This window comes from Heterodontus francisci, chromosome 4 (genome assembly GCF_036365525.1).
Source record: "Heterodontus francisci isolate sHetFra1 chromosome 4, sHetFra1.hap1, whole genome shotgun sequence".
NCBI lineage: Eukaryota > Metazoa > Chordata > Chondrichthyes > Heterodontiformes > Heterodontidae > Heterodontus > Heterodontus francisci.
Window position 1 is genome coordinate 183,978,747 of NC_090374.1, and position 18,847 is coordinate 183,997,593.

At 43.1% G+C, this 18,847-nt stretch overlaps 1 protein-coding gene across 4 annotated transcripts in view; it reads right to left on the reverse strand.

Annotated features, from left to right (window-relative positions):
• The window catches only part of lingo2 (leucine rich repeat and Ig domain containing 2), a 732,996-nt gene that overhangs the window by 392,951 nt on the left and 321,198 nt on the right, over window positions 1-18,847 (reverse strand). For all 4 annotated transcript variants that reach the window (XM_068028956.1, XM_068028955.1, XM_068028958.1 and 1 more), the window contains exon 3: window positions 336-404. In XM_068028956.1, coding sequence (XP_067885057.1) covers window positions 336-365 — 30 coding nt within the window. In that variant the 5' untranslated portion in view covers window positions 366-404. The remainder of the gene's footprint in view (window positions 1-335; window positions 405-18,847) is intronic.

Genomic DNA, 18,847 nt, shown 5'->3' on the forward strand with positions numbered 1-18,847 from the left:
GCACTCCAACTCGGATAGTTAATTCATCACATTGTATGCATCAAACCTGTAATCTTTCTGGTCAGTTTGTCTCAACTACAAATTATGCAGTTTAGTTACCAACCAAGCCATCAGGGATCTTAACTGGTTCATTTTTAAAATGTGCAACTCCCCACCTCCACACCCCCACCGCCCCCCCCCACCCTCCCTCCCTCATCACACTCCCGCTCCTTTGCTGTGCTAAATACTATTTCAGATTTAGCAGGCAGTATCTCAGAACACACAGATATATATGCAGGGTTAACATAATGAAAGAGCATGGTGTGGTAATAAAAGAAAGAAATACAGATACGTACCACTGCAAATTGATACCATTCTTGAGTCATGTGTTGTTCAGTATTCTCAGAGTGGACACCATCTTCTATCTGTTCTGGCCAAAACAGAGAGTTGAAGAATAAATCTCTGTGTCACAGATATCATGCAGTTAATCCCTTCTTTAGTGATCAGCATTATTTGGAGTGCAAGATTTCTACCTTCTTTAAAACACTGCACTCACTGCTCATTCCATCTGACACTCTCTTCTGCGAGAGATTCACCAGCATCTGAGCACTGCCTGGCGTGGGCTTATACTTGTTAAATTATAACAAGTGGCAGCCTCTGTTTTTCCAACCCATTCCTTGAACTTGAGGTATAGATTATTTTTCACAGCACAGGGTGTCTATTGATTTATTTATCTTGCCCTCTGTATACTTGGCTGGTTCAAATTGTACATTGGGTCATGAGATTAGACAGAAAAATCTCACGTTAGTTGGCAAAGTGGGGCTTTTAGTCGAACATCTATTTACCATTTCAATGTTTCCTGTCAATCAGGTTAACAGAAGTGTGTTAAACCTCGGCAAACAAAACAGACAGGGGCAGCAGTAGGATATTGGAAAAAGGAATTAACACCAAACAAACCTTTCGACAAAGTACTTTTTAAATCCAGTACAATCCCAGCTTCTGTAAATTCTGATATTCCAAATATGTACCAGACAGGCAATTTGGGTCCTTGTGATATATCTGTAAAACTGTCAATATCTCTAAAGGGGAAAAAATTATGCTACAGAAATCTGTGTTAATTTTTTTCCCCAGATATATATATATATATATATATATATATATATATATATATATAGTTATATATAACTAAACTATATATATATATAGTTTTTAAAACTCTCTGGGGAAAAAAAAACAGATTTCTGTAGCATAATTTTTATTATTATTTTTAATAATTAATTTTTATATATATATATATATACACACACACATTTGAATCTTGAGACATGTTCCCGATTGTGGTTAATAGTTTCCATAGCAACAATCATAGCAGCAGCTGCTGATTTAAATATACAAAAATGTTGACTCTGATCCAACAAGCTGCTTTGTGTATCTGTGACATTTATTAAAAAGTAGGGGTAAAAAGAAAAGGCACCATCTCACCTTTTTATTTCCTGTAATTTTACGTTGCTATGGAAAGGTCTCTGAGAGCATTGGATATTCCCTGGTGTTAACCCATCTACACATACACATCATCTCCCCTCAGTGTCCGTGGCTTATCGGTTAACACTTTCTCCAAATCAGATATTTCCTGGTGCAGCCTTTGAGTTTACTAATTAAAGAAAAAGAAAGAGAATCGCTAACCTATTGGTTAGCTTCCTGACAGATGTTCCATGTGGCTGGCATTAGCCCTTCTGCAAAGTGCTGCCGCAAATTTTTCTAAAGAATTAACTGCAACACTGTGATCTTTTGAAAGTTACAATATGCAGTTAGGAAGGAAGATGGACGATGTGTCGAACCGAACTTGTTGTTATCCCTCTCATCATCCCCGCCACAACAAAGAAACATTTACATCGAATTTACAGTACAAAAACCAGCCATTCGGTCCAACTAGTCTGTGCTGGTGTTTATGTTCCACACAAGCCTCTTCCAATCCTACCTCATCTAACATGATCGGTATAACCTTCTATTTCTTTCTACCTCATGTACTTATCGATCTACTTAAAGGCATCTATGCTATTCGCCTCAACTATTCATTGTGATAGCAAGTTCCACATTCTCATCACTCTCTGGGTAAAGATGTTTCTCCTGAATCCTTATCAGATTAAGGAGTGACTATTTTATACTGATGACCCCTAGTTTTGGACTTCCCCCACTAGTGGAAACATGTTATCTATGTCCATCCTAATAAAACCCTTCGTAACTAAAGACTGCAGGAGTGTGTAATACAATTAAGTTGAGCTTGAAATATCATTTCCTGGGACTCAGCTATTGATTCTGGCTCAATAACCAATTGTTACTCATGAAAAAGCAGATTATCCGGAAAGCACAGTGGTTATTAACATCTTCTCTGATGCTCCCTGAAGGTAGCGGAAGGGATCCAAACAGGATAAAACCATTCCCGAACCCTGACAGCATATATTTTACAAACAAAATGGCAAGATAGACATAGGCCGGAATTTTATGGTGGGCGGACGGGAGCTGGCCTTTGACACAAAAGTCAATGGCGAATCTGCTTCCGCCTCACCCAAGGATCCGTTCCATGTTTTACGGGCCCCCGGGCTTTAATTGTTCCGAGGCAGGACTTCCACCTGCTTGAGGGAGAAAGTCCCACCTCATTGAGTCCCCGGCCAATCAGCGGGCCAGCAGCTCTTAGTCCCGCAGCACCACCGACAGCAGTGTCCACTGCTCGGACTGCAGCCCAGCATGCGTGAAGATGCATAGGAGCCGGGAAGGCTGGTAAGTTTTGGTTGCCTCGCCGGGGCCCAACCGATTACCCCCAGCGAGGGGGTATATGATAGGGCAGAGTGCAGGACAAATTAAATAATAAAGCTGGCTTGGGACAAAGGCAAAGAATGTGTTAATGCTTGTCGTGATACACAGAGCATTAGGATGGTTATTTGGGGGGACGGAGTTGTGTTAGGTCTTGGGGGTGGTTGGGGTAGCAGGGGCATCCCTCCATCGGGCACCCTTGCCCGATAAGCAGGGCCCCCCACCCCCGAGATGATCGGAAGCTGCCTGCTTTTCCCACAAGGCTTTTCCCTTAAGCGGCCACTTAAGGGCCTTGATTGGCCTGGAGCGGACCGGCTGTTTTTCACCCTCCTGCCCTACGGGGTGGGGGGGGGTGGGGTGGGGCGGAGGCTGAAGCGGGTCGGGAAAGCCTCCCGCTCCACTTTACGCCACCCCCCCCCCCCCCACCCCCCACCCTCACCACAATCTGGCTCATTGGGGCAGTGTAAAATTCCGGCCAGAGTTTCAAGCCTGGAACCTGAATTGTGAATTTAAAAAGCAGGTACTAAATTACTCAAATTTTGTAATAAAAACAGAAAGTGCTGGAAATACTCAGCAGGTCGGCAACATCTGTGGAGGGAGAAGCAGAGTTAATGTTTCAGGTCTGTGACCTTTCATCAGAACTGGAAAAGGTTAGAAAAGTATTATGTTGTAAGCAAGTGAAGGGGAGGGAGATGGAGGAGAGAACATAGGGGAAGATATATGATGGGGCAGATGGCAGGAGCGATTAAATAACAAAGCTGTCCTGGGACAAAGGCAAAGAGTGTGTTAGTGCTTGTGGTGAAAGACAAAGCATTAGTCCAGAGAGAGTGTTTCATGCAGTGAGTGGTTAAGGTCTGTAATGTACTGCCTGAGAATGTGGTGGACCAGGTTCAATTGAAGCATTCAAAAGGGAATGAGACAATTATATGAAAAGGAAGAATGTACAGGGTATTGGGGAGAAGGCAGGGGAATGGAACTGAAGGAGTTGCTCTTTCAGAGAGCCAGTGTGGACACGATGGGCTGAATGGCCTCCTTCTGCACTGCAACAATTGTGATTCTGTGATAATGAGCAGCTCTGACTACATGAAAAACAGGCACATGGTAAAAAAATAAAATATGAAAAAGGCCAGTCATGCTCTGAAATTATTGAACTCAACGTTCAGTCCGCAAGGCTGTAGAGGGCCTAATCGAGAGATCAGGTGCTGCTCGTTGAGCTTGCGTCGACGTTCACTGGAACACTGGAGCAGGCCAAAGACAGAAATGTTGGCATGAGAACGGGGGGTGGGGGGGGTTGAAATGGCAAGCAACCAAAAGCCTGGGGTCGTGCTTTTGAACTGAGCGGAAGTGTTCTGCAAAGTGGTCGCCCAATCTGCGCTTGGTTTCCTCAATGTAGAGGAGACTACTTTGAAAGCAGCAAACACAGAATCCTAAATTGAAAGAATTACAAGTAAATCACTGCTTCATCTGAAAGGAATGTTTGGGGCCTTGGTTAGTGAGGAAAGAGGAGGTAAAAGGGCAGGTATTGCACCTCCTGCGATTGCATGGGAAGGTGCCATTGAAAGGGGACGAGGTGTTGGAGGTAATCGAGGAGTGGACCAACATGTCACGGAGTGAATGATCCCTTCGGAATGCTGACAGGGGAGGGGAAGATTCGTTTGGTGTGGCATCACGCTGGAGGTGGTGGAAATAGTGGAGGATGATCCTTTGGATGTGGAGGCTAGTGGGATGCAAAGGGAGGACAGGGCGAACCCTGTCACAGTTCTGGGAGGGAGGGGAAGGGGTGAGGGCCCTGTCAACCACAGTGGTGGGGGGAGGGGAGGAAATCCTTGGTTGAGGAAAAAGGAACACATATCAGAAGCAATGTTGTGTAAGGTTGCATCATCAGAGCAGATGCGTCGGAGATGGAGTAACTGGGAGAATGGAATGGAGTCCTTACAGGAGGTAGGGTGTGAAGAAGTGTAGTCGAGGTATCACAGAATCATACAGTGCAGAAGAGGCCCTTCGGCCCATCGAGTCTGCACCGATGCATTAAAGACACCTGACCTGTCTACCTAATCCCATTTGCCAGCACTTGGCCCATAGCCTTGAATGTTATGACGCGCCAAGTGTTCATCCAGGTACTTTTTAAAGGATGTGAGGCAACCCGCCTCTACCACCCTCCTAGGCAGTGTATTCCAGATCGTCACCACCCTCTGAGTAAAAAAGTTCTTCTTCACATCCCCCTTAAACCTCCTGCCCCTCACCTTAACCTTGTGCCCCTCGTAACTGACCCTTCAACTAGGGGAACAGCTGCTCCCTATCTACCCTGTCCATGCCCCTCATAATCTTGTACACCTCGATCAGGTCACCTCTCAGTCTTCTCTGCTCCAGCGAAAACAACCCAAGCCTATTCAACCTCTCTTCATAGCTTAAATGTTCCATCCCAGGCAACATCCCGGTGAATCGCCTCTGCACCCCCTCCAGTGCAATCACATCCTTCCTATAATGTGGCGACCAGAATTGCACACAGTACTCCAGCTGTGGCCTTACCAAAGTTCTGTACAACTCCAACATGACCTCCCTACTTTTGTAATCTCTGCCTCGATTGATAAAGGCAAGTGTCCCATATGCCCTTTTCACCACCTTATTAACCTGCCCTTCTGCCTTCAGAGATCTATGGGCAAACACGCCAAGGTCCCTTTGTTCCTCCGAACTTCCCAGTGTCAGGCCATTCATTGAATACTTCCGTGTCACATTACTCCTTCCAAAGTGTATCACCTCACACTTTTCAGGGTTAAATTCCATCTGCCACTTTTCTGCCCATTTGACCATCCCGTCTAAATCTTCCTGTAACACAAAACACTCCACCTCACTGTCAACCACTCGGCCAATCTTTGTGTCATCCACGAACTTACTGATTCTACCCCCCACATAGTCATCTATGTCGTTTATATAAATAAGAAACAATAGGGGACCCAGCACAGATCCCTGTGGTATGCCACTGGCTTCCAGTCACTAAAACAGCTGTCTGTCATCACTCTCTGTCTCCTACAGCTAAGCCAATTTTGAATCCACCTCATCAAGTTACCCTGTATCCCATGTGCATTTGCTTTCTTGATAAGTCTCCCATGTGGGACCTTGTCAAAGACTTTGCTGAAATCTATGTAAACTACATCAACTGCTCTACCCTCATCTACACACCTGGTCACATGCTCAAAAAATTCAATCAAATTTGTTAGGCATGACCTCTCTCTGACAAAGCCATGCTGACTATTCCTAATCAAATTTTGCCTCTTCAAGTGGAGATAGATTCTCTCCTTCAGAATTTTCTCCAATAGTTTCCCTACCACTAACATGAGTCTCACTGGTCTGTAGTGGTCCCTGGCTTATCTCTACAACCTTTCTTAAATAGTGGGACCACATTAGCTGTTCTCCAGTCCTCTGGCACCTCCCCTTGCCAATTCCTCTCTGGCCAGAGAGGAATTAAAAATTTGGATCAGAGCCCCTGCAATCTCCACCCTCTAGCTGTGGAAGTCTTTGGGCTTATAATGAATATTAGTGGACAGCCTATCCCCAGTGATGGAGACAGAGAAGTCGAGGAAGGGAAGGAAAGTGGCAGAGATGGACCATGTGAACGTGAGAGAAGGGTGGAAATTGGAAGCAAAGTTGATAAACTTTTCTAGTTTGGGGCGGGAGCAGGAAACGGCACCGATACAGTCATCAATGTACTGGAAAGAGAGTTGCGGGAAGGGGCCTGAGTAGAAATTATATTTTATTTTTTAATGATTGCCTGTTTTTCATGTAGTCAGAGCAGCTCATTATTCCACTATTAACAGTCTCTCTGGTCGAATGCTTTATCTTTCACCACAAGCATTAACACACTCTTTACCTTTGTCCCAGGACAACTTTGTTTTTTAATCTCTCCTACCCTCTGCCCTATCAAACCCTTTGTTCTCTCCCCCCACCCCACTCCCCTTCACTTGCTCAAACCTAATTATTTTCTAACCTTTGCCAGTTCTGATGAAAGGTCACTGACCTGAAACGTTAAGTCTGTTTCTCTCTCCACAGATGCGGCCTGACCTGCTGAGTATTTCCAGCATTTTTTGTTTTTATTTCAAATTTCCAGCATCTGCAGTATTTTGCCTTTATTTTACTCAAATTTTGTTTCTTGTGCTCATGTTTCTGACTTTCAGCACTGGGTTTGTTTCTGATTTTTGGCCCTGGGTTCTTTTCCAGTTTCCAATATTTTCTGTAAATTATTACATTAGCGAGCCATTTTTTAAATTCTGTTAATTGTTCGGAAATCATTTTGAAAAATTTACCACAAAAAAGTCAATTACTGATAGCAATGGTCAACAGTGCCTCAGCTAGTCAGTCCTTTTGTACACAGAAAACGTTTCAGTGACAGAATCTTGTTAAATGAGAGGCAATTTTCTGTTTTGGAATGTATCGTGTCCCAAGGCACCTGACTTATGATTTACTGGCATCTGTATTATTTTTAGCATGCAGGTTGACATACCTTTTTGTGAATTTCTAGTACTCAAAGTTTGCTCTTGCTCCACATGTTGGAAGATAATGGTGTAGGCAATTCCAGTGCATGAGAATTAAGTGTGCAGCAGGATTCATCTACTTATCAGGAGGAGGGATTAAATTAATGTACACTGAGGTTGGTTTCAATTTTATTTTAGAAATTTCTGTTTTACCTTTACGAGTTAAGAAGGTTTTTTTTAAAGAGCTCTACGTTTGTATTTTATGACAATTGGTTATGTCCTCCATTATTTAGATCAACATTATCACTGGCTTTTTGTTTAGTGGTGCAATTCCATACTGTGTCTTAGTTGAGGGCCATTCTCAAGGATGCTGCAACACACATGATGGAATGATAGGATCTGGAGCTGCACCTTTGATTCACTCCTTAGTATATATTATAGAAGAATAAGGGGTGATCTAATTGAAGTGTTTAAGATGATTGATAGGGTAGATAGAGAGAAATAACGCCCTCTGGTGAGGGTGTCCAGAACAAGGTGCTATAGCCTTAAAATTAAAGCTAGGCTGTTCGGAGAGCACTTCTTCAAATGAAGGATCATGAAGATCTGGAACTCTCTCCCCCAAAGGTTGTTGAGGCTGGGGGTCAATTGAAAGTTTCAAAACTGAAATTGATGTTTTTTTGTTGGCAAGGGTTACAGAACCAAGGTGGGTAGTTGGAATAAAGATACAGATCAGCCATGAACAAATTGAATTGGTGGAACAGGTTTGAGGGGCTGAGTTGCCTACTTCTACTCTTTTGTTCTGCATGTTTCTGTTAGCATGGACTGAGTCAAAGCAAGTCAAGGGGAATTATGGATGGGCAATAAATGCTAGCCTTGCCAGTGACACTCACATCCGAAGAGCAAATAAAAAAAAAATACTTGCCCAATGGAAAAGGAAGAAATGCTACTGGTCCTATAATTTTATTAGGTGTCAGTCTTCTTCGCCTTTCCTTGTGGATATTAGGACAGCCCTGCTCCCAGTAGTGTGCTGTTACTCCTTCCCAGTAACACTCCAGAGCTTGGAGCCACAGGGCTATCAAGAGCCATAAGTAGGTGATGGGGAAGAGGCTGTTTTATGAATACCACCATTGAAACAAGCAATTCATCAAGCAGAGCTTGAAATACTGTGTAGAATTACACATACAAACATATTGAAATGATGGTCAGATCCATCAAGACTGCTCCACAGAGTGGGAGGCTAGCCAGGAGAGGACTGGAATAGTTGAAGGTGACAAAGATGGGCTACGGCAGGCCCAAAGGCAGGAATGTTACTGAGATGGAAGTAGGTGGTCCTTTTGCTAGAGATTATGTGGGATTGGAACCTCAGCTTGGAATCTCAAGGTCCTTCCACAGCCTCAATCCATTCTATCTACCTCATCATTCATATTGAGCCCTATGATTTACCACACAATCTCAATTCAGATCTACCAAACCCTACCCCACCCCACAGTTTCTTGGCAGTAAAGGGATCTGCCACTGTGCCTCTGCACTCTGGAATTTCAGTGTCCCTAACTGCCTCAATCTGCAGCCTCACCTCAAAAAGCACCTTCAAAACTTACCTGTCTGCCAAGTTTGTCAGTAACCTCATTTGATACCATCTTTACTTGTTGATTGATGTCCTTATTCCCTTTGAAATGAATCTTGGTGTGGCGACCAGGTGAGGAAGGAGTCTAGGGCTCCCCTCTTGGCCTTTTCCTGGTTTGGCCGTAACAGGGTTTAAGTTTTAAAACAGTGTTTATAGCTTCACTTCAGTGAGTCCTTGCTCACTGCTCTCTAACTGTAATTGTAAAGGAATCAACCAGACAGGTTTTCAAAGGTTTAAACAAGAAAGGCGCAAGTTTATTAACCATAAAACTCTAACTCAGTTAAAACTAGTAAAAATACATGACACAATCACACTTTCATGCATACACGATAAGCACACATACAAATAGATACAGAGGAGGAGAAAAAATTAAAGGGGGAAGGTTTAAAGTAGTAAATGGAACTCAGTTACTGGTTTTGGGTTGGATGCAAAGTCTTTGAAGTTATGTCTTGCAGTTCTCATTGGGGCCCAGTGCACACTTTCAAACTTGTTTAGCTGGTGCCAGAAAGCTGCAGGGCCTTCTGTCTTGAGGCTTAAGTTACTGCTGTGGGTCCCTGAAAATTTGCGTGAGAGAGAGAGACGTTGCTTCTCTTTGGTCTTCAAAAGCAGTCCGCTCAAAACATTACTGTGAGCACAATTCAATCAATTCTCAGGTTAACCAGCAGGTTAGTCATGTGATTAGCTCTTTGTTTGAGACAAAGGTTTGTGGATTCTTCAAAGCTTACCAGGCACACTCAATGGGGGTGGTGGGGCGGAGGGGGGGGGGGTGGTGGTGAGGGGTGGTGGAATGTTGGTTCTTACACATTCAATGACTCAATGTCATTTGATCATTACTACTGACAAAACCCATCTGGCTAACTGAATCAAGAGCACTCCCATTGTCTCTCTGTGCGACTGTCTCTCAGAATGCAAATGTGCAGCTACATTTTTAGCCACTGCTCTGTGGTTTTTTCAAACAGGTTATTTTCAATGTCCAGTAAGCAATCAAATAGTGTTCCATATGACAAAATTAATATGTTTCCATTTGGCAGGTTTCCATCACACCTGGGCTATTTTTATGACTTGAAATAGGCTATAGAAATATAATTTGCCACTTACTAGAGTAAAGGTCCTGAACAATGAGTTATCAGAAAAAGATAACATGTCAATTAATATTAGGGGAATATTTCTATGATCAGTCATGGAGCACTGAAATGGAGATCATGAATTTTCCCATAACATTACAATTACAACTCAGATCCAATGTATAGTAAAATGGCAGGGATCAGTTTGATCATCAAAGACATGGTAGCATAGCATAGTGGTTATGTTACTGGACTAGTAATCCAGAGGCCCGGGCTAATGATCTGAGTTCAAATCCCACCAAAGCAGTTTATTAAAGACAAATTTGGAATAAAAATCCTAGTCTTAGTGATCTTGACTATGAAGCTACTGGACTGTTGTAGGGAAGGAAATGTGGCCTATAAGTCACTCCAGATCCAAGAAATGTGGTTGACTCAGAACTGCACTCTGAAATAACCCAGCAAGCCAGTTGTATCAACATCAATATGAAAGACTATAAGAAGAATAAAACTGGACAGACAATGCAGCATCAATCTAGGCAGTGGATTCAGACACGTCAAAGGCACACACAGTTGATCCTCATTAATATCTGCAGACCTATACCAAGATTAGGATAGCTGTCCCACAGACTAGTCAAGCAACAACCTCACATAGTTATACTTAAAGAATCATGTCTTTGAGACAACATCAAGTCAAGGTGCTATGGGCCATCAGCAGCAACAGAATGATATTCCACCACAATCTGTAAACTCACAGACTAACATATCACTCATTCTCACATTACCATCAAGCCAGAGGGTCAACCCTGGAAAGTGTAGAAGAACATGCCAGAAGCAGCACTAGGCATACCTTAAAAAAAAAAGGTGCCAACCTGGTGAAGTTACATTATAGGATGGCATGCATGCGAAGCAGCATGCTATAGACAGAGCTAAGCAATCCCACAGCCAACAGTCCTGCCACAATTAGTCATGAATGATGGTGAGCAATTAAACATCTAATGGGAGGAGCAGCCTCCATGAATATCCCCATCCTCAAAGATGGTGGAACCCAGCACACGAATGCAAAAGATAAAAGTGAAGAGTCTTGAATCAGAAAAACTGATTTACTGAAGTCCCTGCCATCACAGAGGCCAATTCAATTCACCTCACATGATATCAAGAAAATGCTCAGCACATTGAATACAGCAAAGGATACGGACCCCAACAACATTCTGAATAAAGTGAAGGCTTGTGCTCCAGAACTAGCAGTCTCTAGCCAAGCTGACCCAGTACAACTACAACACTGGCATCTACCCGACAAAGTGGAAAATTGCCCAGGTAGTGTCCTGTTCACAATAATTGGACAAATCCAAATAGGTCAATTACTACACCATTAATCTCCTCAATCATTAGCTAAGTAATGGAAGGTGTCGTCGATAGTGCTATCAAGCAGCACTTACTCAGCAACAACCTGTTCACTGATGCTCAGTTTGGGTTCTGCAAGACTTCTTGGCTCCAGACCTCATTACAACCTTAATCCAAGCATGGACAAAAGAGCTGAATTCCAGAGGAGAGATGAAAATGACTGTCCTTGATAGCAAGGCAGCATTTGACTCAATTTGGCATCAAGGAGTCTAAGTAAAATTGAAGTCAATGGGAATCAGAGGAGGGGTTATGCGTGGGGATGGTGGTGGTGGTGGGGGTACTTTCCACTGGTTGGAGTTATACCGAACACAAAGAAAGACGGTTGTGGTTGTTGGAGGCCAATTATCTCAGCCTAGGACATCACTGCAGGAGTTCATCAGGGGAGTGTTCGAGGATCAACCATCTTCAGCTGCTTCACTAATTCACTTCCATCATAACGTCAGAAGTGGGGAATGGTTGCAAAGTGTTCAGTTCCATTTGCAACTCCCCAGATACTGAAGCAGTCCGTGCCTGCGTGGACAACATTCTGGCTTGGGCTGATGAGTGGCAAGTAACATTTGAACCAGACAAGTGCCAGGAAACAATCATCTCCAACAAGAGAGACTCTAACTACTTGGCATTCAACGGGATTACCATCAAAGAATCCCCCACTATCAACATTTTGGGTGTTACTATTAACCAGAAACTTAACTGGACCAGCCACATAAATACTGTGGCTACTAGGCCCGATCAGAGGCTGGGAATTCTGTGGTAAGTAACTCTCCTCCATCTTCAGGACACAAGTCAGGATAGTGATGGAATACTCTCCACTTGCCTGGATGAATGCACCAACACTCAAAAAGCACAACACCATTCAGGACAAAGCAGCCCACTTGATTGACATCCCATCCACCACCTTCAACATTCACTCCCTCCACCACTGATGCACAGTGGTAGCAGTGTGTACAAGATGCACTGCAGCTACTCACCAAGGCTCCTTTGACAGCCCCTTCCAAACCGGTAACCTCTACTACCTGGAAGAATAAGGGCAGCAGGTGCATGGAGACACCATCACCTCCAAGTTCCCCTTCAACTCACACACCATTCTGATTTTGAAATATATCACTGTTCCTTCACTGTTGCTGGATCAATATCATGGAATTCCCCACCTAACACCACTGTGGGTGTGGTGTACCTACACCACACCCACTGTAGTGGTTCAAGAATGCAGCTCACTGCCACCTTCTCAAAAGGGAATTAAGAGATGGGCAAGTAATGCTGGCATTGCCAGTAATACCCATAACCTCGAAATAAGAAAAAAAATTCACAGGCCTAATTTACCTAGTTTGCAATTATAACATCTTATATTTATATGGTGCCTTGAGCATATTAAAACATCCCAAAGTGCTTCAGAGAAGCATTATAAAACAAATTATGAAACTGAGCCACAAAGAAGATATTAGGTCAGTTGATGAAAAGCTTGTTCAAAAGGTCAGTATTATGAAGTGTCGTAAAGGAGGGAAGCGAGGGAGAGAGGGGTAAAGGTGTAGGGAGGGAATTCTAGAGCTTAGGGCCTAGGCCACTGAAGGCACAGCCAAAAATGTGGAGCAATTAAAATCGGAGATGCACAAGAGGCCGGAATTAGAGGAGAGCAAATATTTCGGAGGGTTGTGAGGCTGGAGGAGATTACAGAGATAGGGAGGAATGAGGTCATGGAGGGATTTGAAGGATAAACATTTTTAAAATCAAGATATTGCTTGACTGGGAGCCAATGTAGGTCAGCAGGCACAGGGGTGATAGATGAACGGGACTTGGTGTAAGTAAGGACGCAGGCAGCAGAGTTTTGGATGACCTCAAGATTACGAAGGGTAAAATGTGGGAGATGAGCCAGGAGTTTGTTGGAATAGCCAATATAGGGAAGGATCCATACTACTAAATGTGACCTATATTGGCTCTTGGTCTGGCGATGCCTCGATTTTAAAATTTCCATCCTTGTTTTCAAATCCGCCATGGCATCATCCCCTCTATCTCTGTAATCTTCTCCAGCCCCACAACCTTTCAAGATCTCTTCACTCCTCCAATTCTGACCTCTTGTACATCCCCAACTTCAATCATTCCACCATTGGCGGCCATACCTACAACGGTTTGGTCGCTAAGATCTGGAATTCCCTCCCTAAATCTCTCTACGTCTCTCTTCTCCTTTAGCATGCTCCTTAAAATCTACCTCTTTGACCAAACTATCCTAATATCTCCTATATGGTTTGGTGCAAATGCTCCTGCAAAGTGCTTTGAGATGTTTTACTGCATTACTCCAGCACAGGTTTCTAGTTTTAGTTTTAGAGATACAGCACTGAAACAGGCCCTTCGGCCCACCGAGTCTGTGCCGACCATCAACCACCCATTTATACTAATCCAACACTAATTCCATATTCCTACCACATCCCCACCTGTCCCTATATTTCCCTACCACCTACCTATACTAGGGGCAATTTATAATGGCCAATTAACCTATCAACCTGCAAGTCTTTGGCATGTGGGAGGAAACCGGAGCACCCGGAGGAAACCAACACAGACACAGGGAGAACTTGCAAACTCCACACAGGCAGTACCCAGAATTGAACCCGGGTCGCTGGAGCTGTGAGGCTGCGGTGCTAACCACTGCGCCACCCCTGTATAAAGAGCTCCCAAGGGCAATGAAGTAGTTGGGCCAAATGGCCTTTTGCTGTGCTGTATATTCTATGGAAAAGTGCTATATAAATGAAAGTTGTTATTGTTGTAACCTGTCAGATTTAGCATCATGGACTGTTTTTGAAGCAATATCTTTCACAGGGATACGTACAGTACGTCAGACATATACCCATCCAGTGAATTTATCCCTGGAACTGCCTGCTTTACAATGTGTGGCAGTCTTGATCATTTCACACTTGTTCAGTGAAAATAACACTTTCATATGCAAATCTTTGTGTGTTAATTGCTTGTATGTCATTAAAGCATAAAGTGATTCCACCTCATTTGTCTGCATAAAATATTTATTTGTTTTCTCCCATTCTAGGATCACCAATTCTGGTTGGATATATTCCGAGAGGTTACATCATATCACTTAAGTCTTCCTACCAGTTCTGACCAGTCAAACAGCATTCTTTTCCACCTCCAATATTTTGAGAGCTAATAATTGAAAGTGTTCCATGATTAAAAATGAACAACTCCCCCTTTAAGACACTCCTTAAAATTTACCTCTTTGGCAAAGCTATATGTGGCTCAGTGTTCAGTTTTGTTCCATTATATCCTGTGAAGCCCTTGAGACGTTTAATTATGCTACAGGTACCATATGAAGGTGGTAGTTTTGGTGGCGGTAGACTCCAGGGCAATCCTGGAGCACTGGTAATCCAATTCCCATCCCATGTGAGAGGGCAAGAAGAGTAGGCAGCCTTCTCCCTCTCTGTCAACACGGGTTTTACTGATTTTTACATTGTTGCTACTATGTGCAGAGTGGTGATCCAGTGTACTTCTCACTTTGTTTTCACCTTTAGTCCTGGTGAAAGGTGCTGGGAGTTTAATCTGGACCTCCTCCCACTGCCCCTGACAGGAATGCATTGCCCTTGGGAGCTTTTTATACAGGGGAGGATGGGTGTGAATCCATACCTCCCATCCTGGCAAACCTAGCCTCTTGAATGTCTAATGTGAAGAAGATTCTGTCAGAAATGTTGAGAAAACAAACCTCCCAGCACAGTCTTGGCAAAGTGGACATCCCCTAATTGGGTGCAGTGGTATTGAGAGTTAATCTTTGGTGCTTTCATGCACATCATAAGATGCCAAAGTCCTTAGTCATCTCCATGAGGTATAGAAACAGAAAGTGATGACCAGATTATTTGTGCCCTGTAAAACCTAGTCTCATACAGCACATGAGCCTGTTCTGGCTCTTTGGAACAGCTTTCTAATTAGCCCTGGCCCCCCCCACTCTTTCCCCATAACCTATGACATCCATCACAACACAAAAAGAACCAAACAACACAAAACAATAATCTCCCAGCATTCCAGCTACTGCCTGCACTGTTCCAATTCATCTCTCAGGGCATCGCAGCCAGCTGGCCTCGACCTTTACTCGCTAAGTATCACTGTACCTTTTCTGTGGGCAGCAATTTTCAATACATAGTGTAAGCCCTTGACTAATGTAAAATTTGTCAAAAATAAACAATGTGAAAACATGTCAGATCAAGCTGAAATTTTGCTTTCAATTTCCTTCTTTTAAGGACCTAGAATGCAACCACAAGGAACGGGCCATCTTACCTCTCAGTTCTGTGCAGGTGTTGTTTCCCTACATGAGCCGCCTAGTTAAATTCCACTCTGAAATCCTCATTTTCAGGCCACACCAGTGAAAGTGGCTTCACTTTAGTATGAGATTTGAATTTAACTTTTTATTGGCCAACACAGAATAAACTGGTGCAAATGGCAGATGCTTGTACTCAAACTCATCAGTATTGATGATGAGCAGCTACATCTATTTGGGTGGCCGAATTGGCACACCTGGGTTCAAATTTAAACCTCCAGTCCTTTTTGTTTTTCAACCTTTCAGTTAAATGTCAGCACAATATTGCAACATCGAGCAGTTGCTTCAGAGAATTGGCCAGTCTCCATTTTCGAGTTCAAAGTGTATGTTGGCAGGCTCTTAGGCTGTGCAGGGTAACACAGCTGAGCTCTGTCATCACTGCAGAGCCACAAATGCAATCTCCAACAGATGTCAATGATTAGCAGATTTTCCTTTCCAGCACAGGCCCAATGAAGTCTTGGCTGATTGTGTTCCCTTCCAGCCCCCAACCCGCCAGCATTGCCCCTGGATGAGATTCGATAAGGCAGCTCAGATCGGGAACTAAACCATAGACGTTTCTGGTCTATAAGGCTCAGTTTCACATCAGACAGTGCACGTAACCACTGAAAGAAAAAAATTGCATTTATACTGTCACAACTTTGCAGCCAATGAAGAAATGCAGCAACCAGCTTGCACACAAGGTCCCACAAACTGAAATGAGATAATGACCAGATAATCTGTTTCTAGTGATACTGGTGGAGGGATACATGTTCAGCCAGGGCACCAGGAGGAACTCCCCTGCTCTTCGTCAAAATAGTGCCCTGGGATCTTTTACGCTGAGAAGGAAGGTGGGGCCTCGGTTCAACACCTCATGCAAAAGACACCATTCTGTCAATGCAGCACTACTTCAGTAATGCACTGTAGTATCAGCCTAGATTTTGTGTTCCCCTCTCTGGAGTGAAACTTGGACGCACAACCTTCTGACTCAGAGGTGTGAGTGCTACCCAATAAGACACAGCTGACACTGGATACTGAGCAATTAAATAAGCATTCACATTGGATATTCAATGAGTGAGGTGTATGCTACAACTACAATCATAAATTAATTACTCTCGTCACTTGTCCAGATCTGTCCAGTGGATGAATCACAGAGCACATGTGCTGCCTATTCGTTTCATGTAAAAGTGCATAAGCTGCCAGCAGAGTCTTGAGTTCACATTTTATTGGAGCTCTGTGTAGTGAATGTCAGACCATATGGTCTTACAAGGGTTTCTTCAGTGAATATAATAAAGACTAACTGCATTTTGAAGATTTGAGGAAATGTGAACTTGAAATATAACAACCTAAAATTTAAATACTTCAACAGCAAACATGCATTTCAGATTTTCAGATCATTCCAGCAAGTGACTCCAGTCTGTCAGTCAGACATAAACTTAACAGTCAGTTGTCAGGAATTTCTTCAAGGCTTCTGTACCTCCCACCACTATCACTTTGACAGAATTACTGCAGAAACCCCACCACACACACAAACAAAATTTTCCTTATAGTGGGAGAAGGCCTGAGGTAATTTCAGTGCAGAGATTATACTCTGTGCTCATTCACACTAGTCAGGAGTATGCACTTAAACAGAAATCTTTGTGAGGTCCATGGGCCAGGAATCCAATGTAAGTTACCTGTTCTGATTCTCTATATTGTGCTGAAATATGGGTGGCAGGTTATAAATCCAAAGTACTGGAGGTTCATATTTGTACACAGATACACCTTTTGTGTGGCCATGAATTAATGAAACTGACAATAACCTGTACTGCAGGTTCTGGAGTACAAGAATCGGCCATTAGAACTTGTCTGCTGTCTTATCAGCATAGATGAAGACTAATTAAAATTAGGTTTGGAGAACACAGACTTTGGACTCGAGTAAATTCAAACTTGCTGTCTGAATTTATCCAAACATTCCTCTCTACATACTCTGCATAACACATAGGCCATATATATAAAACTTTTAGATTAACACTACTCTTTTATTTATTCTGATATAGTTGAGATCAATCTTAAAATTGTAGCTCTGTGCTGACCTGGATATCTGGGTTATCCAATAGCATTGTGACTTGGAGATATATCGCCATTCCTTCAGCATTGCTGAGTCAAACTCCTACAATTCTGTACCCAATAGCACTGTAAGGTTACCTCTACCACATGAACTGCAGCGCTTTGAGAAGGCAGCCTTCCACAACCTTCTCAAGGGCTACTTGAATGGGCAATAAATGACAGCCTTGCCAATGATTCCCAAATTCCGAGAACGAATAATTTATTAAAAAATGAATTAGTGGTGTGGATATCACTTCAGCATACAGGGACATATACAGCCTTGATTTCTGTAAGTTTAAACTAGATTGCAAGAAATATATATAGTATCTTTATCCAACATCCTTTGGACAAAGTGGCTAAGTTAAGAAAGGGGTCCTGGAATTGTTTACGGCTAAAAGCAGCCTGTACGGCAGTTTGAAATGGCCAACCTAGTCGCCTGCTCAAGGGGAAACTGAGATCTGGAGTATTATCAGTTTAAATCTGTTCTCTGCAACCTGCATCTTGTGACAGCAGGCCTTGTGGCTGCAAGGGTGCATTGTCTTGGTGAGTGAGATCATCATGATTTCAGACACAGTACACAGAATTCCAGGTAAAACAAGAATTTGGAGAAAAGCCTCCAGACCAAGCCTGGTATCGAGAAGAATGAAGGGGTTTGTTTGCAATTGTGCAAGACAGGCGGCAAAAATTAAGGAAAATCAAGCATCCCCATCAGCAAGAGCTCTTGGTCCGATTTGTTATGCCAATGCCATGAACAGGAAAAACACTGATTACCTTTTGGTTCCTGGGCACAGATGAGTATTGAGGTTGTACTCTTTATATCAGTGTAGGTTAAGCTTTCCTTGGTAGTAACATTTTATGTTTAAGTAGGTCAATCATGCTTTCACTATTGCGGTCAGTGGACAAACTCTCTATTTAATGGATTCCGAGTGGACAAGAAAGATTAAAGTATTTCCACACATTTAAAAAAAAAATCAATGCTGTGGTCTTTTTATCGCAATGTGACGTTGAACTGGGTCTGTTTATTTCCCTTGTCAGCCATCTATCAGATGCAGCTCAGTCCTGAAATATTCAGGTCAAAAGAAAAGAACACACAGAGTTAGGCCTGTGCTTATGTAACATCTCATTCATC